The sequence below is a fragment of the Cucurbita pepo genome, chromosome 10, assembly GCF_057944985.1.
Source record: "Cucurbita pepo subsp. pepo isolate OVF chromosome 10, ASM5794498v1, whole genome shotgun sequence".
Taxonomy (NCBI): domain Eukaryota; kingdom Viridiplantae; phylum Streptophyta; class Magnoliopsida; order Cucurbitales; family Cucurbitaceae; genus Cucurbita; species Cucurbita pepo.
The window spans coordinates 171,293-199,252 of record NC_141807.1 but is presented as its reverse complement, the minus strand read 5'-3'; the positions used below and the strand labels follow the sequence as shown (position 1 = coordinate 199,252).

The 27,960-nt window shown below is 36.3% G+C and overlaps 6 protein-coding genes across 9 annotated transcripts; 2 read left to right on the top strand and 4 right to left on the bottom strand.

The window, feature by feature from the left end:
• The first annotated feature begins 795 nt into the window (after positions 1-795).
• On the top strand, positions 796-8,657 carry LOC111803610 (Haloacid dehalogenase-like hydrolase (HAD) superfamily protein). 4 transcript variants are annotated; one of them, XM_087127413.1, is made up of 11 exons: positions 796-1,205; positions 2,630-2,679; positions 2,780-2,843; positions 3,564-3,612; positions 3,725-3,793; positions 4,959-5,020; positions 5,887-5,967; positions 6,166-6,320; positions 6,421-6,505; positions 6,860-6,944; positions 7,431-7,568. In XM_087127413.1, the coding sequence occupies exons 1-10, from the start codon at positions 946-948 to the stop codon at positions 6,942-6,944; spliced, it is 960 nt and encodes a 319-aa protein (XP_086983539.1). In that variant the 5' UTR covers positions 796-945; the 3' UTR covers positions 7,431-7,568. The 4 variants fall into 4 exon arrangements, with proteins under 4 accessions (XP_086983539.1, XP_086983540.1, XP_086983538.1 ...); XM_023688102.2 differs by lacking the exon at positions 6,860-6,944 and adding an exon at positions 8,316-8,657 and having other exon boundaries at positions 801-1,205; positions 7,431-7,574; XM_087127414.1 differs by lacking the exons at positions 6,860-6,944; positions 7,431-7,568 and adding an exon at positions 6,619-6,710 and having other exon boundaries at positions 797-1,205.
• Positions 8,658-8,746: 89 nt separating this feature from the next.
• Positions 8,747-12,835, bottom strand: LOC111803609 (GTP-binding family protein). The gene is made up of 8 exons (XM_087127411.1): positions 12,158-12,835; positions 11,618-11,707; positions 11,372-11,517; positions 11,052-11,210; positions 10,897-10,967; positions 9,831-9,934; positions 9,613-9,752; positions 8,747-9,144 (listed from the first exon to the last, which is right to left on the bottom strand). The coding sequence occupies exons 1-8, from the start codon at positions 12,665-12,667 to the stop codon at positions 9,060-9,062; spliced, it is 1,305 nt and encodes a 434-aa protein (XP_086983537.1). The 5' UTR covers positions 12,668-12,835; the 3' UTR covers positions 8,747-9,059.
• Positions 12,836-13,178: 343 nt separating this feature from the next.
• LOC111803835 (protein SUPPRESSOR OF FRI 4) lies at positions 13,179-18,407 on the bottom strand. Its single transcript, XM_023688420.2, has 7 exons — positions 17,966-18,407; positions 17,312-17,412; positions 15,555-15,681; positions 14,995-15,416; positions 14,418-14,569; positions 14,282-14,335; positions 13,179-13,623 (listed from the first exon to the last, which is right to left on the bottom strand). Exons 1-7 carry the CDS (start codon positions 18,157-18,159, stop codon positions 13,546-13,548), a joined length of 1,128 nt encoding a protein of 375 aa, XP_023544188.2. The 5' UTR covers positions 18,160-18,407; the 3' UTR covers positions 13,179-13,545.
• A 641-nt stretch (positions 18,408-19,048) lies between these two features.
• LOC111803138 (uncharacterized) lies at positions 19,049-21,109 on the bottom strand. Its single transcript, XM_023687421.2, has 3 exons — positions 20,921-21,109; positions 20,368-20,470; positions 19,049-19,466 (listed from the first exon to the last, which is right to left on the bottom strand). The coding sequence occupies exons 2-3, from the start codon at positions 20,462-20,464 to the stop codon at positions 19,243-19,245; spliced, it is 321 nt and encodes a 106-aa protein (XP_023543189.1). The 5' UTR covers positions 20,465-20,470; positions 20,921-21,109; the 3' UTR covers positions 19,049-19,242.
• A 149-nt stretch (positions 21,110-21,258) lies between these two features.
• On the top strand, positions 21,259-22,589 carry LOC147790436 (RING-H2 finger protein ATL78-like). Its single transcript, XM_087127848.1, has one exon. The coding sequence runs from the start codon at positions 21,496-21,498 to the stop codon at positions 22,039-22,041; it is 546 nt and encodes a 181-aa protein (XP_086983974.1). The 5' UTR covers positions 21,259-21,495; the 3' UTR covers positions 22,042-22,589.
• Positions 22,590-22,704: 115 nt separating this feature from the next.
• Positions 22,705-25,406, bottom strand: LOC111803073 (RNA-binding (RRM/RBD/RNP motifs) family protein). The gene is made up of 4 exons (XM_023687336.2): positions 25,107-25,406; positions 23,453-23,521; positions 23,235-23,341; positions 22,705-23,149 (listed from the first exon to the last, which is right to left on the bottom strand). The coding sequence occupies exons 1-4, from the start codon at positions 25,255-25,257 to the stop codon at positions 23,006-23,008; spliced, it is 471 nt and encodes a 156-aa protein (XP_023543104.1). The 5' UTR covers positions 25,258-25,406; the 3' UTR covers positions 22,705-23,005.
• Between the last annotated feature and the right edge of the window lie 2,554 nt (positions 25,407-27,960).

The following is a 27,960-nucleotide window of genomic DNA, read 5'->3' as shown; positions in this document are numbered from 1 at the left end:
ACAAAAAAATAATAATTTAGTTTATAAAAGTTAGTTTGAAACAATTTAGTCCACGTGGTTTAAAACGTGGAGCGATTTAGTTCATATTATAAGATATATAATTAATATTTAAATAAAATAATTACATATGTAAATTGAAGAGTAAGTTGGGAGTAAATGCATCGGTCACATCTCGTCAATGCACGAGATGGATGACCTAAGGCGTAAAAGGTTACCTTCACTACTTCAAAATAAAGTAATTATATGAAGGATAGCCTTATGTATCTCATTTCTCTCGTATACAAGGTGGAAGGAGGTCGAATTGGATTAACTAAGAACTTCACTAGCTAAGGTCGCACGAGATTGAAAAATTAACATCGGCATCAACCCCACATAGGCTAAGGCAAACAATGGAGCCTTTGGGTAAATTTTCGTATGATCGGGTCACAAGTTACGTTTTTGGGCCGAGATTTCTATTGGGCTTTTTTTTTATTTTCCTTTCTAGTATGTTCCTTAAATCCAAAATTACCCCAGACGTTACAAATATAGAAATCAATAATTAATTTAAATGCTATTTTTTTTTTAATTATATATATTAATTTGTAAAAATAAATAAATAAATGATATATTAAAATTTACCACCTCAACCTTTACAAATTTATACAAATAGCGATTAAACTTATCATAAACTAAATTATAGTTACTTTACGAAGATGGAATACATCATAAGATTATTGTTTTAAAATAATTAATAGTGATAAAATAAGTACAATTTTTTAAACAATATATAGCCAAAATTGGTTCAAAGTAAACAACAGAGGTCAAAGATATTTTCAGCATATTTGTTTATTTCCGATAACTTCAGTTGCGGATGTGGACGGATCTTTTTAGCGAAGGGGGAACACAGTGGTGAAATCAGCGGGAGGAGGTCATTGGAGCTGTGGTCTAAATCCTTCAACAACCGCCATGGAAATAACCTCCTGCTCCACGCTCTATACTCATCCTATCAAAAGAACCACATCTTGCAATTGCTTCTACTCCCATGCCGCACTTAATCTGCCAACAACCAGATTCCATCCGTCTTCTCCACATCTCTCTGTTTTCTCGAGAAGCGTTAGCTCCATTGGGAAGAGTTTACGAATCAGGACACCAGTTGCTCCCAGCACTACCAGCCGTTCTAACAACTACTCATCCCAAGAACTCGCGGTTCTTCTCGAAGTTGAAGGGTGATTTCCTACAATTGTTCTTTTAATTCCATGCATTCAATCTCTTTACTCATTATTGCTGGTTCGAATTGTTTTGCTTATCCGAATACGCTTCTTCTCTTTATGGACAAGTATTACACAAATACCTAGCTAGTGTTTAATTTCAAGAACGTATTGACGCCGTAACACTTGTCTTTCTCAGTTCGACTTCTGTTTTAAGTTCACGAAACTGCTTTGTTAGCTTTATGGTGTCATCTCTAATATTACCATTATTATTTTTTATCTGCCTGCACAAACGCTCTTCCGGTGGACGCCGTTTAGATCAAGTCTATCAGATGCTTGAATTACGACGATTTATTCCACCGTTTTTGCCCGACCAATGTGCCTTTAGATTTCTAAATCAATGTGTTTACTTTTTGCAGTTTAAATTCTTTACGTTCTTTAGTTTTATCACGTGCCTAACCAAGCTCATCTTTTATCTTGTTGGTATGTTGAATCAAGAAAATTTTAGGCCATTATAGGACACCGTCAGAAAATCGGTAGACAGTACTCTTAATTATTGGACCTACGATCTTTCGAACGGCCCAAGTATGGAAACTGGCAGTTTTGGTTGTCTTCCCTCATTTGTAGATCTAAACGAAAGAAAAGATGATAGAATTCATTTCCAGGCAAATACTTGCATCAATAGAGGCAACGTTAACCATCATAAACAGTACATAAATGTTAAAGAATCACAAAGTGGGAAATATCTCTGATTTATTTATTTATTTATAATAATTATTATTATTTTTAGGAAAGAGAAAGAATCTGATTCAGACCTGAAAAATGATTGGACTACGTTAGGATTAACTGGCAGTTTTAACTACCCCTCGCCCCTTCACATCGGTGAAAATAACTAAATATGAAAGATGAACAACCAGATCTTATAAGCTTTCACCAAGAGGAAACAAGTACCGGATCACTCATCTTAGACTGTGGCCTTGTTCCCTTCAACCTACCAATCACTTCAAACGGGCCCTTGTCCATGTCCAGCTGTTAAAGTAGACCAAGAAGGTCTTTCCCTTTCAAACCATATCTCTGGATGACTAACTTTTTGCTTTACATCTTTGAATACGTACTAAGTTCCTTATGAGTTGTGATGATTGTGTTGCTCGTAAAAGCTTCTGCGGATATTTGATAAAACCAGAGAAAGAAAGACAAAATTTTGAGAAAAGAAGTTAAAAAAAAAGGAAAAAAAAAAAAAGAAAAGAAGCATAGTGTGAACGCAATGTTGCCAGGGAGGCAATAGGCTGCATTGATTTGAGTTTGGGTCGTTGGACAATATTGTCTTGGTGATTTGACCTAATAAACAATCAATATTTTATGCTCTCCAATTTTGTAATGTTTCCTGAGTCAGGCAGGTTTGGAGTTTCTTCCCTTTAACTCTTTTTTTCCCTTCCTTCCAGAGTCCTTGTGGATGCATATCGCTCAACTAATCGCCAAGCTTTCAATGAGGGTGCTAATCTTTTCCTACTTCTTCATTAACAAATCTAAATTCTATAGTTAATTTTGATTTATGTGTTTTGGATGATCATTATCTAACTTTGTGCTGACAGCATTTCGGAAGCTTGGACTTGACTGTGCAAATTGGACTGATCCTGTATATTCAGACCTTGTCAGGTTTAGCTCTTGCTGATACGATCTAATCTACCTATATTTTGAACGAATGCCATTATGCTCATATTTGTTTTCAAAATGAATATATGATAAATTTAGCATCTTAAAAATTTATTCACTTTTTTTTGTACAGTTCCAGTCTGATTTATTCAATTTAACAAAATTTAGGCGTCTTTGCTTTTCTGACCATTCGATGTTGAAGTTGGTGGACTTTAAGCTTTGTTTAGTGGGAGAGATACAGACCTCTCGGATGTTTGTTAAATTAAGGAACAAGGTATTTGTAGATCAATGAAATATATAAGGGAGAAGGGAGGAAAGGTGACCCTTGAGCCACGGGAGGTTACATGAAAGCCCTCCAATTAGTCAAAATATCATTTAGAGGAGAATCGTTACAAAACTCTATAAAGCGTACACCAAGAAGCTGTAACAAAGAGGGTGTCCATAAAAGATTAAAAAATTCTACAAACAATTTGAGGTCTCTATCCAACCACCACAAAAACTTTTGATAAAGTTTGAGCCAAAGAAGTTTCTCCTCATCTTCAAATAGACGATTAAGGAAAATAGAGAAAAGGTTATCAGCCACTTCACAGTACGAAATAAAAGATCATTGAGAAGAAGAAATCAACATGTTCCAGAACCCTACTTGGCATAGTATAATCAAGCTAAGGCTCTATCACTATCGTGAGTCAAGATTATTGAAAATATTTTCAATTTCTTTCACAGGAAGAATGCTGCTAATGAGGAACGGATGCTAATTATGTATTTTAACCGTGTGAGTTTCTTTTCTTGTTTTGAGATTCTGACCTAGTATTTTTGGTCACTGCTTCTTTTTCCTTGGGTATGAAATACATTTTTCAGTCAGTCGAAGTGTTTCTTCATTACAGATTGGTTGGCCGACTTCACTACCAACAAATGAGAAGGAATCATTTATTAAAAGTGTTCTGCGAGAAAAGGTACTTCTGTTGACCATATATGCATGAGATATCTGGCAGTTATTGCTTAGGCGCTTGATTGTAGGTTCCCTCAGGCAGTTAATTCAAAGAGAAGTGCATAACCATTATTTTTCTTGCAGATATTTGCTTGTATTCAGAAGCTTCGAGTTCTGTAAAATTTACCTATATATCTTAAAGTTTTCTCTTCTCCTCACGAGAGAAGGGTTTAACCATTCGGTTAATCTTGTCTCCCTTCTTTGACATGTCTTTGGAAATAACTTAAATTGTATTGAAATGTTATTAGTAACAAAGCTTGCGATGAGGATTTTCCATCCTTTCAATTTCCGACATCCATGCATTTCTTGGCAAAAGCTTTTAATTGGATGAAATGATAAAGAAAAATTGGATAATTAAATAACTTCTTTGTAAAAAACAAACATCTAGCCTTGATAATCTTGACTCACTCCCAAATATACAGGTCCTCTCTATCCCTTTCCTAAAACTATCTTGTATTTATTCCTTTCTAAACTACTTCCTAAGATGACATCTTTCTGCCCCCAAATTCGAACCCTTGGATGAGCTTAATACCACAAACCCCTTATCCATGGATAGTTTCATTCGAGATCGTGATGGAGGACATAGCTTACGATCATCGGCTTTTATCATGCCACTAGGCATTTGATTAAGTGTTTCCCAGGTTTGGACCTAGGGGTGGGTGCGGGTGGGGAGCAATGGGGAGCAAAGCTCTGACTCCCACTTATCCACAAAAAAAAAAAAGGCATCTTTCCTTATGAAGGGAGGACCTGAATTAGTGATCTCAAACACGAATCTAGGATCTTGTTGAGATTGGAGTTGAATACAAATGCTTACAATCTTACTATGTATTGAGTCTATTTACAATGAAGAACAAGTGATTTCTGGATTAGCCAGTCACGTCTAGGTCTTATTCTTTGTTGATATCTTCTGGTGCTTAAGTTTGTATGCATGCCCCCACCCGCCCCTCTCCATCTCCAACTATTTTTTGTAGAATATACTTCTTTTGTTATACGTTATATTCATTTGTTATGGCATTCCTCTTGTGAGTATTACAATTTAAACTGATGCTAAAACAATGTTTTTTTTTTCTCTCTCCTACAATTTTTTTTAAAAAATATGATGGAACATTTTTTTGATCCATTATTGGCAGAAAAATGCATCAGATGAATTGATGGTCTCACAAAGTTTGCCTTTACGGCCTGGAGTTGAAGAGTAAGTGCTCCTAACTGAATCCTGGTTGAATGGTTCATGGGAATTCCTGTTACGTCATCTATATTGTTTAATTAGTCCATCTATTCTAATTTGGACGCCTCTTTCTTGTTAGAGTGGAAATAAATTGGTTTCCTATGATGTTTGGATGCCGTGTTGGGAAATTGACTTCTGTTATCATGTTATATTGTTTTGATTTTCTTGCTCATTTGGTTTTTATTTTATTTTTTTGAGGAAGAAAATACTGTTACGCCAGGCTATGTGATCCATGGTTCAGAAGCAATAATGCTCATTTAGTTACTGATTTGTCTAAATCTTTTTTATATGGGCTTCCCATTTTCAATATACTTCCAAATGGAAGAAGCCTGATTCTCTAATGCTCATTTTATTCAAATGACCACAACATGCAAGACTGGGATCTTTCTGAAGAAGTCCTAGTTAGCTCCTCAAACTTGTTGGCTGCAGCATCAGAAGATAGAAATAAAATAGGCAGGCATATTAGCAAGCATAGCTTAATCTGATCAAGATCATCATGAAATGAAATTGGTTTATGAAATTCTAGGAAATGTAAGGATTTTATCCTTGAAATGTTATGAAAAGTGGGAAAATTAACTCTCCTTAGAAACTCATCGGTCGTTTATCAATCTATAAATGTTAGGAGCTTTGTAAGGCAAGATACAATTTCAGGCACTGTTTCAGATATTGCTTAATGTCATGCTATACACGTTAACCTGTTGCTTGCTGCTTTTCACTTCGAATGAGATAACACTTGCAATAATAGTTGATATCATGTCAATTGTCCAAGTGTATCTACAAATCAATCTCTTGATTGTTTCTTTATTAAATGGAGCTACATTTCATTTCTGCAGTTTCATTGACAATGCATATGACGAGGGAATACCTGTGATTATTCTCACAGCCTACAGCAAAAGTGGAGAAGAAATTGCAAGGTATATTCATGTTAATGTTAAAGATACCACAGTTAAAAACATTTTTTTTTTTAATGTTGGATTAAAAGTCATTTTCTCACAATTTATAGAATGTTTGTCACAGTGTTGTAATTTGTTTGTTTGTTTTTTTTTTTTTCCTTTTAATTTTACAATATGAATGTTAAAGCTAATATTTCCAATGTGTTTCTTAATTGTTAGATCTATCATTAATAAGCTTGGACCTGAGAGAATATCCAAAGTAAAGATAGTTGGGAATGAGGAGACAAGACAGAGTTTATACAGTGAAGTTGTGCGTGGTCAAGCAAAGCATTCAGGTTTGGACGAGCAACTAGCTAAGGAAGCAATGAAAGCAGGTAGTCCTTTTTCCATGTTGGTTGACATGCTTTCTGTCACTCCAAATTTAAATATTGAAGGTTGGATACTGAAGGGCTGTATTCTTGCTTGATGGGTTAGCTTCTGCGGAGAAACAAAGGATTGCCGAGAAAGTTGCATCTGCGCTGAAGTTGAGTGTCGAGATAAATACTACCTCATCTGAAAGGTCAGTCCGTTTTTAAAATTAAGTTGATGTGAATGTGTACTATGGTTTGCTTTTATTTTTGTATCGTTATCGTTATTGTTGTTAATTATTATAATTTTCATGTTAATGGCCAGCTGACCGCCATGAAATGTAGGGCCATCAATCATTTGATACTGTGTGTGTGTGTGTGTGTTGCGGTTCTTGCACAAATTGCTTTCCACAGACACACACACACACAAAAAAAAAAAAAAAAAAAAAAAAAAAAAAAAAAAAAAAAAAAATCTTGGAGAAGTTCATTTGTAATTTAGCTTGGTTGGCCAATTTTTGAGGAGTCATATAGAGTTTAAGAAGAGAGAAGGTCCTGTATTCTTACAGCTTGCCAGTACTGGTACCTGGTCTCATGAAATGGGGAGGAAGCTACCAAGTAAAATTGACCAACCTTTCATCCTCTCCTTTTTAGGTTAGTTTCATAGCTGCTTTCACCTTCTGTCGTACAAAATGCTCACTAATGATTATTAAGGAATGTTAGAAGACAATGCAAACAATGGAATTGTAATAGAAGTAATAGAAATGGACCAATGGTTCAATTGACTTATGGTTATAAAAAAAGATATGTTGCGGTTCTTGGAGACCCTTCTCATACTTTTCCTCTGCACGAAAATATGTATTGTGCATGCTTTTTCATCTTATAAACTTACACGTAAAATGCACATGTATCTTCTTTGTAGTATTCATGGGACGCTTTTAGAAGCTTGGTTATGTGGTTTATTTTCAAATTCTAAGAATCCTATGATTGCAGCTGTCGTGATATATGCACTATTCTTGGAAATTTATTTTAAATAATTGGATTGCTGGTTTATCTGACAACAATGTTTAATATTATATATGTTGGTTACAGAAAGCATTATCTTGTGCGTTAGTTAATATCATTGTGTATTTTTCTTAGTTTGGACAAGATCATATGTGCATTGCGTGCTGGAGCAGAACTTGCGGACATACCTGTTTCCAATTGCATCCTTATTGCAGGAACCCAATCTGGGGTTGATGGAGCTGAGCGAATAGGCATGCCGCGTATTGTGCTCCGTAGCAGGTAATCCCCAATCTAGATTCTCAAATTAGATTTCACTTTTTTTTTCTCCCTGATTATTGTAAGTTTACATCTCGGGGATTAGTATGCAGGCACTTTTAGAGTGTCTTATAGGACAAATTAGGTATTAATACATGCTTTATTAGAATTAATCAAGTTTTCAGCAGGAGAAAAATTGGACCTCAGAAGTTTGTTCAAGGTAGGAACCCAAGGACTCGGGAATACAGCTGTGGAAGCATTTAGGGTCTTTCCTGAATGTCATCCTCTTTTCTCCTTCCTCTTCCTCTTCCTCTTCCTTAATAGCATGAAGTTAAGAATCTATCTGCGTCAAGATAACATCAAGAATTGAAATTTTTGGACTTGAGCCATAGATTGAATATAGAAAGGACCCATAGTTGACAGATCCGAGCACTCGTCTTTCTATCTTTAAGTAACCTAATCACTTTCATGCTTCGTATGAAAAGCTGTACTTTTGACGAGTCTCTTTACCAAATCATTATGATTTATATCAAGATAGTGGCACTACATTTGTCTAAAAGCTAGAATCCTTGATGATATAACTTGTCAATTTTGTTCCTCATCATGCGTCAAGGCTTGGCAGGAAACATTTTGCTCAAGTTGGACTTGGATAAAAAAAGACTGCTGTCAATGTCGATTTTAGCAATCAACATAATCTGCAATTTCTAGTTGTAACGTAACGACTACATGCACGCTTCCTAACTTCCCGGTCTTTATTTTTTGTAGTTTGACATCACGAGCTGAGTTCCCTTCAGCAAACGCTATAATGGATGGCTTTGGAGTAGGTGGCTTGACCATTACCAGATTACGGCAAAAGACATGGTCCTCAGATGCATGACCCCATTGTTACTTGCTGTTCTCTTCATGACCGTTAAATCAGTGTTATGACGAAGCCTTTGTCCTATTTCCCGACAATTTTCATGATTCGAATTTCCATGTTTGCGTAGACATGTATGGCCATGGCTTATATTCTTGGGATTTTGAATCCTTGCTACCAAATAATAACCCTCCTTGAGCTGCAAAAGTTCCAAGAATATCTTCCAAAGAAATAGACGAGATTTCATCCTAGTTTGTTGTTGGGTACCAATGCGAAGATGCCTTTCGTCATTTAGAAACTGAAACACCTTGGCATTATGCTTAAAGTTACAGCAATGTAATAAAGACCAAAAAAATAAACTTCTTTCAATAAAATTATGAAAAACAAAACTAGAATTATAGATCGAAAGCTATAACCTTCCAGAAAAGTTATTAATTCTCGCTCTCACTTCTCATGGGCTTCATGCACAATGTCAAATTCTTCTCTTCATCAAAATGCATTTCCACCCTTTTAAAAAGAATAAACTGCTTCCAAGCTCTGAAGCCTTCATCTTCACGTCCACTATAAATTATAGCGGGGAAGATATCTGCAATTCTAAGATAACCGACAAACAATTTCCTATATGTGCAAAGGGGAACTGATAGGCAGATGCATCATTTAAGTCTAACTTGGAGGATGAGATGCACTTGTTTCTTGAAGATAGACCTTAGCTCTTCATTTGCTTCAATACCTATTCTCCTGAAATTGTGAAATTGAACGACTTAAATTTCCATGCTCGAAATTGAATTGTTGTATAAACTCAGTTGAATACGTAGAGGAATAGTGAGAGAAGTACAGACATCCTCCCAATTCAAAATGCAAAGAAGATTACAAAAGATCAAAGCTCATTAGATGGAAGATTATATGTTTCCAGTTAGATCAAAATAAACAATATCATTGGGGTATACTGGAGAGTGATTTTGAATAAAATCACTTTCAAACATGCTTTTAATCGTTCAAAACCAATTTAATATTTTATTTGACACTTTTAAACAAAAATTTCAGACAAATTCGATTGTGATTCTAAACACAACAAAAGTGACTTCACATTGGGATCTCTTATCTCTTATGTCCTATGAGAACTTTCTTAAAAATTAATGATGGAATTATAGAAGTAATTTATATCAACTGGTTTGCAAAAGTAGACATTGAAGTGATAGAACTTACCCAATTTTACAGCCATTTTTCCCCACAAGAATTTTGCGCTGACTTGGTTTATTAGTGATCAAGTGTTGCTCAATCCTAAGAGAACCGTCTCGAAATTCTTTCCAATCAACCAGGCGATGTTCGATTCCATAAGGAATTTCCTGAAAATAGAAGCAAAGTTCTTGGATAAAAAAGAATTTCTTGGCCAGCCCAGATAAAAATAAAATAGTAATGACTACCTGATGCACATGGTCTAACAACCGCTCCCGAACAACTTCAAGTGATATGTTCTTCATCATTTCTTCATTCATAGTGTATGGATCTTCATCCCAAGGTCTTTTGACTGCCTAAAAAGGGAGGGGGAAACCAGGTTTAGATGCAGGTATAAGCTGAGTGAACAGAATAATTAGCTGGCTGATGGCAATAAAAGATGGGAAAAAAAATTGATACAACCACCTTTAAACTATAGGAGCTGTAACATTCACAACCTCAATGTTTCAATTTGACCAATCACCTTTAATACCTAAGAAATTGTTGCATTTAAATCGAAAATCCACAAGTTTAGGGTGTTGATTAATCAAATTGAAAATTTGAAGGTGTGATTGTAACAGCCCCTAGAGCCCATGCGCAACTTTTGTAGTTTTCCTCATATCATAAGCTTAGCATCATCATCAAACTTGTGAAAACATCAAATGACAAATGTAAATCTATTTTGATCCCTAAACTATAACGTTCGTTCCATTTTAATCCCTAAACTTCCAAAATATTTATGTTGATTCTAGAACTTTTATATTTTGGTCCCTAAATTTTTATAATGTTTATTTTAGTTCACAAACATTTTAGAAACAACAACTTCGGCCCATGTTATATTATTTTTCCATCTAATTTTCACTTGCCTAAGACTTGTATCTGATATGCTTGAAATCCCACTCATATTAACATGTTAGTACATAGTTACTTTGTTAAAAATGAAATACAAATAAGGACCAAAATAATTATTTTTAAAACCTTTTAGAGACTAAAATATACATTTTAAAAGCACAAGGATAAAAATGGAACAAAATTGAAAGTTCAAGACCAAAATATACATTCTTGAAAGTTCAGAACTAAAATATACCTCTTGAAAGTTTAAGAACCAAATGGAACAAATCCAAAATTCCAGGGACTAAAATAGGATTTAAACCTATAGATTAACTCTTTCAAGCAAAGATGATTTTGAGACCATTTGGAATATTTATTAATCAAGTGAAAAATCCTCGACAGACATATTCCTCTGAATAACAGTAGTGAGACAAAATAGGAGACATGCCTGTTCTATTAAGTATTTTGAAAGATCTTTTACTCCAGCTCCCTTTAGCCCCGAGATCATGAAGTACCTATACGGAGCTTGTTCTGTTAGTGAAAACAAATGCTCAAGAACCTCTAAGCGAGTCAACATTCTAAACAAGAACCAATAATACCTTTCATATCCGGGAAGATCTTTAAATTGTTCTGCAACTGTTAACAAGTCTTTCTTGTTTTCGACTAAATCAACTTTGTTCATACATAATATTCGCTTCTGCTTTGGTTGTGATGAAGCTCCCATTCGTTTGATCAATCCTACCACCCTTGAATCAGGCCTATAGAAAATCCAAGAGATAACTGCTAAACCATTAGAGCTGACCACAAGACTAGCACAATAAAAGAAAAATAGGAAAACTTGTAAAGCCTATGGTTATCAAGCCTCTTATTAGAGAAACCTATATTTTAACATTTGAGACCAGGAGAAATTCCTACTAACCTTGTAAGATGTCTGTGGACGTCAAAAATAACTATCAACACATCATAAAGTTGAACTGAACTCCAAGCACTTTGCACACGCACTTTCATATCTTTATAAGGAAGTCCCTTACTCTTTAACATAAGCCCTGGTGTGTCGAAGAAACACTGAATTGGCATAACGAATCAAGAAAAGCCCAAATTAGCTATCTAGTAATGAGAAATCACAGAACAAAGCAACATTTCCTCACAAAAATGTGATACATACAATTTGGGTATTTCCTTTGGTCATTATTCCTAGGACTTCGTGAGTAGTGGTATTTGTCTTCCGTGAAACTGCAGCAACTTTAGTTCCCACCTACACAAAAGAAAAAAAAACATAACAGGATCACTTCAAACAATCTCTTATGTGATAGTCAATACAAGCTGACTGTTTCCACATAACCACCTTTATATTAAGCAAAGTTAAAAAATGAAGAAACGAAAAATTTCAGACTAAAAAAGGGAAAAAGGCAGTTTTTCAGTTCAGGGAACGACAATAATTGGTTTAGTATGCAAAGCTTGAAAGAAAGAATAACAACCCTAAAATTTTCCACGAATCCGACAATCTTGCAAAAAACGAAGTTTTATCAAATTAGCAGTTTTAGTACTAGTTCATCTGAGCATCTGAAAAAAAAAAAAAAAAAAAAAAAATCTTCTTGAATGCTCTAAGCGACTACAGGTTTCAAAAAATCATACGAAAAATGAACTGGTCATAAAAGTTAGATCAGTTGTGCGGGCCAAAGGAGTGAAAGCTTAAAGAACGAACCATAAAGTTTGTCAACGCGGACTTGCCAGCGTTTGGTGCTCCAATTATCCCAACAGCCAGGGACTTCTGGTCCTCCTCCTTCACCGTTCTCTCGTCATCTTCTTCCTGATCGTCAGCAGTTTCCAACGCTGCCTCAAGCAGAGCCTTGGCAAGCACTCTCCGTCTCCTTTCCTCCTCCTCCTCCATTATCTTGTATTTTACTCCCTCGGATTCTTCCCCAAATATCAGTTTGTCGGCTCTTGCCCTGTATTTTTTATCCCAAGTGGATTCTGCAGGGGAGTGAGACTCAGTTTTAGTACACGAATCCATGTTTGGAATAGTGAACTGCGAACTATCGAATACAGAATCCGGAGCATTTTCAGTGTCCGAGAAAGTAGGGTTGTGATTCGGATCGTCTTGCTCAGGTTGGGCAGAGTAACATCGATGGGAAAACAATGGATTTATGAGGAAAGTCTGGTGGGATCGAGAAGAAATCGTCGTGGCTATTCTCAGAGCCCTTAAAGCGTTCATCTCAAATTCTCATACAAAGCATGAAGGAAAGAAGATTGATGAAAGAGAGGGAGAGAGAGCGGCGCAATGATATGAACCAAAGCAGAAGGGTTGGCTCTGCTCGCAGCAATTGGGGTTTTTGGGGTTTAGAGGTTCTGTGATGGTGTCCCACAACTAGCGGTGGTTTCATTTCATTTGTTTATATAGGGAGAAAAAAAAAAAAAAAAAAAAAACAATTTTACCAAAAATTTGATCCAATTTCAACAGAAACTTAAAATATTTTTTTTTCTTTTAAATATATTTTAACTTTTAAACTTAAGTACTTCAATTTTAAATCCTCTAATAAATCGCCACTTCAAATATTATATTTGAAAAATAAAATTATTTCTTGCTAAATAAATCATAAAACATTATCTTAGAGTTCTTATGAATTTGTATACTGTTCTTTTCTTCTTCTTCCTCTTATTATTATTTTGCTAAAATTGAATATTGAAGGAATCATGTTTCCTTTCCAACACAGCAGAGGGAAGAGTAGAGAACCAACGAAATATAGAAAGGAAGATGGGGTTATCTTCCAAGGCCGAAAATGCAAATCTTTCTCTAAACTCAAAAACTCTAGTAAGGAAAAAATGGGTACAAAGAGGTTTAAATTACAGAAAAGAAAAGGAAAACTCCCTCATTATCATCACCTTTCAATAATTGACAACATAGACAGGAAAAAGAAAACTCTGTGTACTGTCCCTATGCAATTTCTGGCAATGCATTGAATTCAATGTAGATGTTGAAGTTGAAGCTTGCTCAATCTATGAAGAATATCTGTTCTCGAACATTGCCCCTGGTGACTTACAAATTCCACAGCTTCTTCTGAAACCAACTGCCACAGACCAATGGAGGAGCCTTCAATTAAAATGTGGCATTCGGCCAGCAAGCCTGCTTTCCAAGATTCGTTTGTCTATGGCTGCATCAATTGAACTCATCTGAAACCAAGAATACGACACAAAATGATTAGACAGAAAATATAGAAATGATGCCATCGCCAAATCATATGGTTGAGTCCTATGTAAGAGGTGCCAAACATTGCAAAAGAGGCTGACCTGGTCAAAGCCGTATTCACTGATCGATCATAAAATAAATTGTAATGATGCTACAAAATGAGCAAAAATCTGTAGGGTATATAATCTTGTTCCACCCAAATCCCCACACTTAGGCATCAAGCGCATAGGGAGAGTGAATCATAAATAATAGATTAAAAAGCCAAAAGGAAGAATTGCATATACTACGGTCTTAAACCATGTTCATGCAACAATAGGTAAGGCCTTATACACACTGTAAGTGGGATAACATAAATACCTACTTGAGCCTTTTGATGCCACAAGATTGGTGGTATGGCGTGCAAACTGGAAAATGTCAGTTAAATAAAACAGCATTTACATGATCATGAAGTTCGAGGTAAAAAGTGAGTTCAGGCTCAAGGTTCTAAGAAAATACATTGTATAAAGTGTAAATAAAATAAAAATCAGATTTACTTCGACATGTATACTACAAAGAATCCAAAAACAGAAACATGTACAGCCTACCGCACATGGTTAGAGACTTGAAACCAACTCCAAATATTTAAGTTGTAGTATAACTTACCTGGCTAGTTTCATCATGCACCTGATACTTGGTTAAGGACATTCTTCTTTCCTCCTGCACGTTTACCATAAGAAAGTGAAACCAGGTTGGAAATCTCAAGATAAATCATGGTAGATCAGCACACAAGAAAACTTACCATAGACATCGCCTCATCATCCCAAACCAAATATACTTCGTTTGTTGATGGCTGAGTAGGAGCCTTATTTGCAATTACAGGAGGTGGTCCGATAGAAGGACCACCCGTATTTGGTCCCGAGGCATAGGAGTGTGAATTGCTTAATATTCCACCTACAACATTAAATGCAGACAAGGCACCCTGTTAAGTAGTTAAAAAAAAAAAAAAAAACCTAGATAATGGCTCTTCTGACTTTCTACAATTTTATGCAGGAGTTGGTAATTGAAACTACATTAGGAGAAATGCATAGATTGTAGTTCCTATTGAAATTTAAAATTGAAATTACTAGTGGATAACCCTTTACAAGAGGTAACCATGCTCGAACATAGAAAATTTAAGATTTGTTGTTTACGACTTTATGTAAAGGCCAAACTTCAATTATCAACAAACATGAATACGTATTACCGTTGCATGCCAAAAAAAACCTCTGGAAGTACTACTATATTTGTCCTTATTCAATGCATTGGGATAAAACCAAACTGGATCAAGCTTTGTGAGAAGTCATATAGAAGAGACTGCATAAAGTAATTAGTTGCACCTGGAACATTTGGAACCTGATTGCTGATAGTAGAAAAGGAGTTAGTGCCCAGATGTGTCACTGAGCCCTTGATATCTGCTGCTGAGGTCAAAGGAATGCTTGTTGAAAGTGTAGATGAAGGAAAAGGAGAGCTTTGAGTAGGTCCGTGGTTATTATTAACAACAGGGAACAACGGCTGAGATACAGAAACTGAAGGTGTGGTTGAAGTCAATCCAGGATGTGTTATTTGTGAAGACTGGAGCATAGGAGTTGATGATACTGGAAGTGGGGGCCTTGCAGTCTGCACAGGAAATAGTGGCTGCTGAGCATAGCCCAATGGGGCAGGAGCCGAAATTGAAACGGCTGAATTTGGAGGGAACCAAGGTTGGGGACGAGGTGGAACCGGCCAGGCAGTAGGCTGTGCTTGTCCAGTCGAAGGATAACTGCAGTAACAAGGTAGTTGGTTGAAATTACATTGTTTGATAATTTAACATTTTACTGAAGTTAACACAAAAAAATGCAAAAACTTCAAGTTAAGCAGCAATAGTGATTGGAAGAAAAAAAGGTAGGCAGATACTTACATAGGTTGAATTGCAGCTAAACCTGGCTGAGGAGGGTATACAATGCCCAGCGATCCGGGCACCACACCTCCAACCATCTGAGTCGGTGGCATCTCCACTTTGGCCACCTTTGATAAGGACTCTTCTTCTACAAGAAAGAAGAGCATTTCCATAATTCTAATTATACCACTATTTCCAATACCACTAAAAAATAAAAATAAAAATAAACATAAAAATAAAAATTCATAAGAAACAAACACAACAACATTCATCATTATGTGACATAAGAGCTCAGCAGAGAAGTTTGGAGAACAGAAACAATAAGCATACCATGTACCCCCCTCATAATTGATTTTTTTTAAAAAAAATCAAACAATATTAGATTATTCAGGACCATCAGTAATTAAGCATAGCAAGTATATTGGATCATAAAGATTATTTATAGTTAAGCATGATAAGTGTCAAGTTTTGTGGCAGGTTGGCTTCTTTTTGGTCATTTGAGGTCTTTGGTTTGAAAGGAATAACAGAATTATTAGGAATTTTGGAGGGAGCTTACGAGGAGGTTCGTTCATTAGCCAGGTTTAACATCTCAATCTAAGCATTGGTCTCCACAAATCTTTATAATTACCTGTTAGGTCTTATTCTTATGGGTTCGTCCCTTTTTGCATGGCTAGTTGGTAGGTTTCTTTAGTCTAGGTTGTTTATTTGTATGCATGTTGGTCTTTTGCTTTGTATTCTTTCATTTCTTCCCTACGAAAGTGTGACAATTTCATTAGATAGGGTTGCATCTCAACAAGTCCCATCGTCTCACATTTCTGAGGTTATTTCTGAAGAACCTCTGATTCAAAGGGCATACAATAACATCCTCAGATATTACTGGGTGGCTTCCAAGAATAATTCCTCTTCAAACCACGATCTAAATGAAGAAGGTTCTGTTTCCTATCCTCAGATATTTTTTATGGGTAGTTTCCTTAAGGAATTGGAATGAATCATTCCAAGACCAAAACACAAATTCTACTCCTTAGTCCTTAGGACTACGGACTGTACAGGTCATGTAGTTTGAGGACTGTCACCTATTAAAAAATTAATATAGTCTGCTCCCAATCCAACATAGACGCAAGTCCCTTCCACTAACCTCCTGAAATTTTATATACCTCACCACAAACGTACTTAGGGTCATAGGATTGATCTGGTTCAACTTTTAACCATAACTTCCGGGGAAACTTTTTTTCTTTTTTTTATAACTTCCAGCTTCTTCGATGTGATCTCTTCTTTTGTATATTCCATCTAATCAATGAACTATCTATTGTTTTTTATTATGTAAAATAATAATACGCACACAGACTGCTCCAATAAATTTTTTTAAAAAAACTCTGAGATACTATATTTGTCAAGGATTTATCATAGGAAAGAGCATAGAGATACTATGGGTGAGGGTTGAGGTGGGGATGGGGATTGAGCAAGTTAACTTTTACTTAACTTACAGGAGAAATGTCCCCTATTAGACAAGAATAACAGGGGGGATTTAGCAAATTCACATCTCAGTTTGGAAAATAAAAGGAAAAAAAAAAAAAAAAATCTTGTAAAAGAGAGTTGTCCTTGCAATAACACAAACATAATAGACCCATAAACTCTGTCTTCATATATGTCTATTTACACGTACGTATATGTATGCATGAGAAAGACTGAGAGAAAGAGGAAGAGAAGTAAGATACAAATAGTAATGGAGGTAGATAAATATAAAGACAGTGCACGTGTGAGTTATATAGATTCCTCACCGTCCTCGCCATAGTGTGCTGCCAAGACATCGGGAGGAATTCCTTGCATTCCATATATTTCAATATCTGTCGATTCTCTGCCTGGTTTTGCATTAGGAACTCTATCACAAGATCACCACCAACAACAGAAACGTTAGAATATAAACGTGACCAACACAAAATATACCAGTTCAGGAATTAATTAAAAAACAAGTGCTTGATCTTATAGGAAAAACAAAAGCTCCATTGATGGGCAAGTGTATCTGGTATATCTTTTCCTACCTACTACAATATCTCAATATACTTTCATGTTCAAATCTTACAATCTCGCATGCGGTAATCTATGGAAGGAAGAAATGTGAACTCTACCACATTAATTCCTACGACGTTGAGAAGTATATAATACAGTCCACCAATGAAACAATTCATCGCGATTGGAATGAAATATAGCGTTGAATAAGAATTTCATCACTCAAAAACATATTAAGGAAGATGAGTTCAATTAAAAAAACGTGACTGGTCGGAAAATAAGTGGCTTAAGCAAGGCAGAAGATACCCTCGAATCTTTGCAGACAAAGAAGGCGAGAGAGGAATACACTAAAAAAGGTAAAAAAGTAGAATGTAGACTTCTAGTTGAGGAGAGAAAAGGAGAGGGGGGGGAAGGAGTTTACATACTTGGTGACCGACTCCTTGTGAACCTGAAGAACGTGGATGACCATACCACCAGCAGTAGAAAGCTTCTTGTGACAGACATGGCACTTGAAGTGTTTGGCCTTCTGATGCTGCACCAATATCTTCTCGTCGTCGAATTCTCTGTCGCAATAATAGCACCATACCTTAGACGACACCCTCTTCTTCTTCTTCCCCATAACCAGAACGCACCCCGTTGCGCTTCAATTCAAATCCCGAAACGAGACGAGTTCTTCCCAAGGCAGTGGATTCTGGAAAAATGAGAAGGCGGGGAATCAAAGGAACAGAGATCACGAAGATTTAGGGTTTTGTTGGTGGGGGAACCCCTATCCCGAAAGGGGGTTTTCTTTTGTCTCCCGACTCGTTTAAGCCCTCACTCCGATCTCTGATTTTACTCGCTCGCAGCAATTTCCGATTTTTCCTTTTTATATTTTTCGTCTCGATCAATGGTTGCTTATTTATATATATTTATATGGACACTCCAGCTCAGTTACCGTCTATTTATCTTTTCCGGAAGTCAACAAATTTAAAATAATAATAATAAAAAAAAAAAAAGACCCTTACAACCATAAATATCTGCTGTATAATTATAATATTTGCCTTCAAGATAATTTATGTAGCTAATATAAGATAATTTATGTAGCTAATATGCGTATTTTTCTTCTTTAGGGGATATTGTAATCGCTTAAAGGAATATGATTATCCATACTTTAAACTCCTAAGCTTGGCTTACACATTATTTGCATTGGTATGGTTATTATACCATTTGGGTTTAATTTGCATTCAACTTCCAAATTTTTAATTAAATCGCAAGAGGGTTTGGTTAGTTATGAAGTATGAATTAGGGTAAATAGGGTTTTTCACATTTTGGAGCAAGAGCATGTCCCAACTACCGGAAGGAACCCCCTACAAAGTTCTACAAACCAACCCTTGGTGGTAGCCAAAGGATGAGGTTCTAAATCTGATGTTCGAAGGTGTCGTTCTTGTTAAATGGTGTCTTTCCTTGGACTATGAAGAGATTGAAACCATCGGGATTATGTTATAAAGTTCTAACTATGAAGCCAGAAATACAAGAATCTAAAATTTATTCTAATTCTCCCCAACCAACAAATATTACATCTCCTCTTCAAGTATAACATCATTAGAAGCAAAGAAAAGAAACCAAGTCTCAATTGACAAGCAGACAGTCTGACCACACATGAGACATTATCATCTGAAATCCTGGAAAGGTTAAGCTCATCAGAGCCTCCCTCTCTCATTTCCTATTCTTCCTTCTTATTATTGGCTTGTGAGGGGTCCTCTGCTTTCCCAGGAGACTGGTTTATACTAGCTTTTGCCTCGGCAACAAATGCAGGATCCGGTTCATGTTTACTAGAGGGTTCTTTCATTGCCATGATAATATAAATAGCAATGACAACATTGACTGATATGACAGCAAGGAATCCACTCAAGAGTGTAAGAGAATGCGGATTCAATTGTGTTGAACCTGGTCCAGAAGAGTATTTACTTAGAAATGTAATCACGCGCATGCAAGAAAATAATATGAGAAGACAGGTTGTTAATGACAAGAAACAAAAAGTACAAGATCAAAACTAAAAGAACGAACAAAACGGCAATAAAAGATAATAATAAACAAATATGAAGTAATACTTTTGTTAAACACAAAATTCATTATCTTAGAAGAACCAAATCAGAAGTCGTGTTAGAGTGATTTGGTAATGACCAACAGTTATGAGTAAAGAAGGTAGTGAGGAAGAGGGACAAGCATTATTGAGAGAGGTTTACACTAACCTAGTTCAGGAAGGAAAACGAGGGGGTTCAAGGTTTCCACGTTCCTAAGAAATACTTTACATTTCACATAAAAGTTGTTTCTATACTAACAAATTTACGGACAGGAAGATAAATGGATTATTATGAGCGTGCAATTAAAATTTTAAGCTTCCCTAAACGTATACATCATCAATCAATAATTGAGTCTGACGACCAGTAGCCATGAAGCAGTAAAGATGGCATACTAAACCATGCTCTTTAGGTAACACCATCCAGACAAGACTGGGTTCTTTATATCAATGAGGAAGTAAGTTAGTGTCAGGCCTCTAATCACAATATAACAAGAGGGGCATAAATGGGAGGTCCAATTCTGAAAGTTAGTGTAATCTGGTGTGGGCTTTTAATAGTGTGGTAGGCAGCGTGTGTGAGGGTGCTTTTGAGAAAATAGTATACTGCGTAGAGAGAGCTCTTGGTTCCTCTTGAATTGGGTAGTGAGTCCAACACAAGACTAGTATCTTGGATTCATAATTAAACACAAGTCTGCACATACTAAAAAGATGACCGCTAAAAATCTTGCATAAGCAACAGATGCTAGTATTTATGCCAATAAATCTTACCAGGAATCAAATTATGGTTAAAACCATATAACAATATGATGGGAGTTATCCACATAAACAGTGATGCAATGAAGAACTTCGTAATGACGCCTGCCATTGGTGCCTTCAATTTGTCAACAATGTTTGGAAAGAGGAAGTTGTTAGATATATGATTTTAAGGGCAAGCCGCAAAATAGACTAGTAAATTCATATACTTTGAAACAAAGTAACATAAAATCACATATGCTATTTTAGAAAGAAATTTACGTTTCTATTCGCAATTTAAACCCATAAAACAAAAATTCTCACAAATTAGATTTCATAAACTTTATTATCCTGCGGATACATGCGCGAATGAAAATGGAAAAGCAGTAACGCGTTCACAAATTTGAAGACCAGTGATTTCGTTTACAGGTGAAATAAAACAGAAAGGAGAAAAACCACAGAGAGAGCAAAGAAGTAAAAACTAGAAAAAAGAACACAAATCCGAATCATCCACTTATACGCAGTCTGGATTAGAAATCCCGTGTACATAATTCGTGAATGCAAATCACAAACATTGAGTGACCCTTACCAGATGGCAGGTTGGGAGCACGAATTAGGGCTTCGAAGTTCGGAATTGGGGCTTCTTCAAATGCAGTCGCGAGAAAGGTGAGCGATTTGAGGTTCTGACGAGAGAAATGGAGATGGTGTCGAGGTTAGGAGATTTGGAAGTGGAAGAAGGGAAGAGGAGGCGTCGAGGAAGAAGAAGAAGAAGAAGAAGAAGAAGAAGAAGAAGAAGAAGAAGAAGAAGAAGAAGAAGAAGAAGGTTTTGTTCCTAATTCCCATATGGTCGAGAGAATACTGACTTATGTAAAAGCTAACCAACTTTCAATATTATTTTTTTTTTATTTCAGGTAAATTAAAAATTATAATTATATTTTATTTAATTGCCTTTGCCCTCACCAATGAAACCAAGACTGATATCTACGGAATTGATTGTTTCTCTTTGGAGCGAAGGATGAAAGAAAGCGAGGGGGCAATGAGACTGCCTTTTCTGTTTTCAGCGCACAAACAAAAGAAAAAAGAGCCACTACTTCACATCACATTCTCACCCTCCATCTTCAACTCTTATGTTTCTTCATCTCAACTTGTTCCATACCTGTGTTTATGCTGCTTCCTTCTCGGCCATTTCAGCTTGCAAAAATGCTCGGTTCTTCGTACACGGAGCCTTCCTCCTCTCCGACTCCTTCCTTTAATCCCTTGCCGAGCGTATCTTTCGCGTACCCTCACGAGCAAGAACAAGGCAGCAACTTCAACCTCGTTGTCATTGTGGCTGCAATTGTTTGCGCCGTTGTTTGCACACTTGGTTTAAATACCATGCTGACATGCATACTTCAATGCGCCAATCACACCCTCAGACAGACATTCCAATGGGTGGCTTTAAGAGGACTGAACTCGGGCATGAAGAAGCAAGACATGATTGCTCTCCCAACTTCAACTTACACGAATTCTGGCTCACCGACTTCGCCCTGTGCTATCTGCCTCGTCGACTTCTCAAACGGAGATAAACTACGGATGTTGCCAAACTGTGCTCACAGGTACCATGTCACTTGCATAGACCAATGGCTGCTGTCTCACTCTTCTTGCCCCACCTGCAGGCATCAGCTCAAGCCCCCCAAGGATTCTGCTACTTCTATACATCACATAGTGTAATGTCAACTAAAGCTGCACAGATCAAGAAGCAGTACACTTAAAACGAATCCGGTAAGCAATAAAAATGATCCCCCAAGAGTTGAGTTGGGATTGATGAGGAAATTAGTTGAAGTCAGGTGGGTTGTTTGGGATAAAACTAGATTTTGGTGTTTTTGTTTTCTTACGTTATGTAGTTTTGATGAGGGAAGAGTAGAGACGTATCTATTGATGAAGCTGCAAAAGTTAATAAAAGCTACTTTGGAATTCTCCCTTTTTTGAGAAGATAAGGGGAAGCAGTAGGCGTGGTTGGGCTGGGACCCCCCTGTCTAGAAGTGATTCCCCATAGTGTGAATACGAACACTCCCAAAGTGCAACACAATAAGACCTTGCTTTACCTTAGTAGAAGTAGAACACGAGTATGATGCAAGAAATGAATCTCCTCAATTTCTTAATTATTACAGAACAAAACACGCCCAACGCCTGTACTTTAGAGACATCTAGGACTTTTCTTATTCGAACGTGTAACCTCTTAATAGGAGTCCCTAAAAACCTATGAATCTTAGTCAATGGGGCACACTTCTTGAGGCTTCAATTATCATTCCAAAAGTTTGGTGTAAGTTATGACATTAAAAACCAACTAAAAAAACATAATACACGTTGAATTTGGACCAAAAAACAACAGAGTAGTGAAGCATTTGCTTTATGAATTACCACATTATCCATAATCTCAATTGCTACGCTACATACAGCAATATGCACTAGAAGACGCATCAAGTGTCGTAAACAGTGTAAATACAAATAGATATCAAAGTTGCAGGATGGCATCAGCATCTAAAGCCTGAAACTATTAAGAGGAATGTAAGAAATCCATCACAACAAACACTTCAACCCTCACAGATTCTTTGGGATTGATCTCATTGTGCCCAACTGTCATTAACTGTTAACCCATCTCTGTCCTATATTGTGTATCTCAGTAAGAACAAGATCAATACCAGCAATCTGCTACCTCTTCTGGCACCAATTTAGGTATAGGCCGCTCTTTCGGGGGTCCAGAGGTTACCGGATATCCTCGAAAAGATCCACTGCCAGGTTTTGCAAGTTCCACATAGATCGTCCTTCCATCAAATTTCTGGTTTCGAGACACAGAGAAAGTACATTAACTTTAAACCATGAGTTACCTCATGTGGCAATGACAGAGCTAGATGAAGTTTAACCTTGCAATCCATATTTTCCAGCGCAAGCATCGCATCGTCTTGGCTAGTGTATTGGATGAACGCATAACCTTTTGGTGTTTTGGTTAATCGATCTTTTGCTAATAACACTGTCATAGGTTGATAAGTGAAGCAGCAAGATTATAAGGCATATTGGACTTGGCTGGAAATTGACATCATATAATAGTTTAATCGCTCAACGAGAAAAGAAATGCAGTTACCTTCAGCAATCTCACCAAAATTTGAAAATTCTTCTTGTAGCCGATTCTCATTGGTGGAGTATGGTAAATCTGCATTTTTTTTTTTTTTAATATACACATCTTGAGATTCCAAAAGACTTCACAAAACATCAAGAAAAATATGTACTGAAGATCAGTTTTTCTTTTAGTTTACTTCAAAAGACAATTTGGAAAGGTTCTTTTTAACTTACACCATGCATAAACAGAACTCAGTGATCATAATAAATGATCAGTTACCTTGAGAAACAATATTGAGAACAGGAAAAACTGAAAAATAAAACTGTTAACAAATAGATAAGACGGTAACGAACTCAATGTGGATAGGCATTGTCCAAAAGTGAAGGATGCCTGGATAAACGATAGCGTTATGGTAGGTGAAAGTCATTCATATTGCAAGACAACACATACCATGAAAAATAGAGGAAAGGAAGTTGACAGGAAAGTACGAGAAAAGGCGATGCGAAGAGCTCGATAAGTTATATAGATAGACACCAAGAGGCACAGTCAATCTTAAACTCTTTCTTTTTCCTTTACATTTCAAATAAATTATTAATCCTTTCTGGCCCTATTCTTAAAAGTAAAAGGAGTAGGATGAAAAGAAACAAATATCTTAGTTGAAACGCGAAAGTCCACATAATTCTCAATACATTAGCTCCAGTATTCCATTGATGCTTTATTATCCAATCCACATCACTTGCACTAAACATCCTTATCTGTATGCAAGTGGACATCTAAGGTGTCAACATTATTGTGCTTTACTTTTTCGATCCCATTTTCAGGAATCAAAACTTGATGAACAAACTACCCTTTAAGCTTGTGAATTTATCTACCTAAAGTTGTGTAGGCCAAATAGAGTCACAGAGTATGCTAAAAGTTTGAAGGAATTATAACTTCCATGAACAAGAGAAACAAGTTTGTATCTCTAGTCAATTTCACACAGAGACATGAATTTAAGAAAAGTTTCAAACAAAATCAATTCAACGAAAGATTTTCTTTTTAAAGAGGCACATAGTCAAAGACCTTGTCTTCCTCACTGCCTGGAAGTTTACAGTTCATATAATATTTTAGTCGCTGATGGGATTATTAATTTAGATTGAAGTAGTTTCTTGCAGCTTTCCCTTCCTTTTTCGTGTAGCTTGAATTTCTTTCTCACAACTTCTTAAACATTCCTTAATAAAATGGGGAAATTTTCAACTCAATGCCTTTGGATATCTATCTTGCTCGCTCATCTATAATGAACCACGCAGAACTTTCATGGTACCTTCTCTTCAGTTTGTATAAAATTCATGGTTGGTGTAAAAGAAAACAGGCAGACAGCAACATAAACTTCCAGTAGAAACAAGACTTGAAAAGTAAACCAAAGGAACAAAAATAGCATCATTAACGAAAGGGTAAAGCCAAGAAGAAACAGGACAGCAGCCAAAAAAAACTAAAACAAAAGGAGAGAAACAGGAATAGGTAAGAGGAGCAACAGAAAAATGAATCAAAGCGGAAAAATTCACATCGCAAGCCAAGAACGGGCTCCAACAACATCACAGCGAACACAAGAAATTGGGGGGGAATTTCCAAGTGGGAAATCAAGGAAAGGGGTCGTGAAATGCAGAGGAAGAGGAAAGGAAGAGGGAAGTGAAATTACTTCTAACCATGAGTCTGCTGGCAAGGGGGTAATCAGAGAAAGAAGCTCGAAGATTCAAAGATTGGCGCTTTGAAGAGTCCAGTCGATTATTCAGAGGAATGGGTCCCCGGAGGTTAGAAAGTGAAGGGAAGGAGACGGTGGCTGCCCACATGATGGAGCTGAAATCTGCCCAGTCGACGCCGTGGAGCTTTGTTGGTTCCCGGGTTCGCACCTTAAAAGTAAAACCCCAAATTCGCGGTTTCTTATTTCCATAGCCTCAAACGATTTTTACATAAAAATGCTTCCTTTTGCCTTTCCTTATTTCGTCCCAACAATACCCATCTCCGCTCAATTACTTAAAGATATGAACTTTTTTTTTTTTTTTTTTTTTTTTTTTTTTTTATCAAGAAATTAAAAATTCAAATTCAGATAGATTTCAATTATATTTCAGAAGTTCGAAATGTTTGATTTTAATTTCAAAAAAGAAATAATTAAAATGACGGAAGCCAACTGATATATGCAAATCTAATATCATCTACAATATATATATTACAGCTAACATTTAAGAATTAATGGGTAAAAACGTCTTTTTATCACTTGTTAACATTTTAACCAAATATTTTTAGAAAATTAGTATCTATAAGCAAATTCAAAAGCATGATATCTTTGACCTCAAATATTAGTGTTTTACTTGTGTTAATAATATGATTTAATTTTTTATTTTATTAATTGAATTTTCTCTGAATTAAAATAAAGAACTCACCAACGAGTCTAAAAATTAATATTATTAAGTTATTTGTTCACGTAGTAAATATATATGATTTTTTCTATTAATTAAAAAAAATGATTGAAAAGGGTGATGGTGGCTTAGGATCATCGCCGAGTCATGAAATGAAACTCGGTCGGTCCAAATACACTAATATGAGTTAATGTGAAGGTGGGTAATTAGGAGAGTTGATTAATTTTAGGTGTTCAAATCAAATGGGAGGGGGTTGACCATTGACTCCAAAACATGATGGCCCTTCGTGTTTTAAAAATGCCCCTTCATTTGGTCACTCAATTCAATGTTGAAGTCAACACTTAGACTTAGACCACAACACTCCTCCAACCAACCATGCTCCAATTATTCTTGTCCCTTTAAAACTTCAATTCTCCATTTGTTTTAGTATTTTACGCATTTAACCTTTTCTTAAATTGCCTCAACTCATTTTAGAAATTAAAAAGAAAAAAATCAAATCCCATATTGTGCTCGAAAATTAGGTAGTCCGACCGTAAAAAAACATAAATTTTGCTTTGAGAATTAAGAATATATTGATTTGATGTTTACCATAATCGACTCACAAAAACAAACAAACAAACAAACAAAAGAGATAATTAAATAAAATAAAATAAATTTGAAGAGAGAGCATGCAGCAAAGCTACTGATTTGGTGTACCACTAATCTCTTCTTCCTGTTCATATTATTACAACAATTTGGATTTTAAATTGAATTTAATTGCTTAATTAATCTTATCTGTTCAACCCAAGTACCCATTCCCATTCCCATTGGAAGAAGAGAACTCCATACCCAATTCCTCCAGATCGTAATTCAAATCCTCATCCATCAGATTTTGAATTTCCATGAGTTCCGCCGCCGCCCCTGAAAACCCACGATTCCCCTGCGGGATGGGGACCCCGTGCTCCCTCGGCGTATCACGGAGCTGAAAATGGCGCCCATCCGAGAAAGGGAGCATGACGGAGGGGTGGTTGTTATGGAACTCATCTCCAGCCTGCCCGAAGCTGAGGTTGACCGGACCCTTGTGGCTGCCGAAAGGCACGACGGCGCCGGCGGCATGAAACCCCGTGAACTGCTGCACCAAGTCCCTGAAATTGGCGGTGCTGGCGTTGAGCAGCGTGGTCGGCGCCTTCCGCGAAGCCCTGGAGCGGCGTCTGGGCTTGGAAATGGAGTTGTTATTGGGAGCGTCGCGTGGGACAGTGGTAGAGGAAGGCGCGCCGCCGTGGGTGTAGAATTGGGCCCTCCACTGATCGCTGCTGCTGCTGCTGATAGACATACGTGTGTGTGTGTGTGTGTGTGTGTGTGTGTGTGTGTGTAAAGTAGCTTAATAAATGGAGCAGAGAGATGAATTATAGGAATTAGATTAATGGCGATGGGATGAACTGAGAGGAAAACATGTGTGCGTATATATATATCTTTTTATTTAAAAGAAAAAAGAAAAAAGAAAACAGAGAATGAAGGAGATTTGTGATTTGGGAGTGAGTGCGTGAGGAGGAAGAAACTGATGCTTCCAGGAAGCTACGTGAGTAAACATCAATGGGGACATAAAGATGGTAAATTATTTATTATTTATTATTTATTATTTATTATTTATTATTTATTATTTATTATTTATTATTTATATACAAGACAATACATAAAATGACTTGGGAATTAAGAATGCTATGCTACCCTTACCTAAGCTTCCTTCTTACAATTTGTTACCCCCCACCAACCCTCTAATCCAACCCCCTTTTTTTTTTTAATTTTATTTTTTCTATATTCAAGTTATTAATTTTAGCTTCAATAATCAATTATTTTCATATAAATGCCTAACATTTGACACGTGGGAGTAAACCAGGAACTTTATTTTATTTAAATATCCATTTTTAAAAAAAAAATTAATTTCCTATATTTACCAAAAATGAACTCATAGAATTAATTTATATATAATATTTTAAAGGGTCAATGAGATAAGCGGAGGAAGAAGGATAAAATTCAATGCCTTGATATTGTAAGAAGATTAGATTGTTGATTAATGTAATTGCACGTGATTTTGACCCTTTAACTAATCCTAATTTTCCGATTTTTTTAATAAAATTATAATTCCATATATACCCT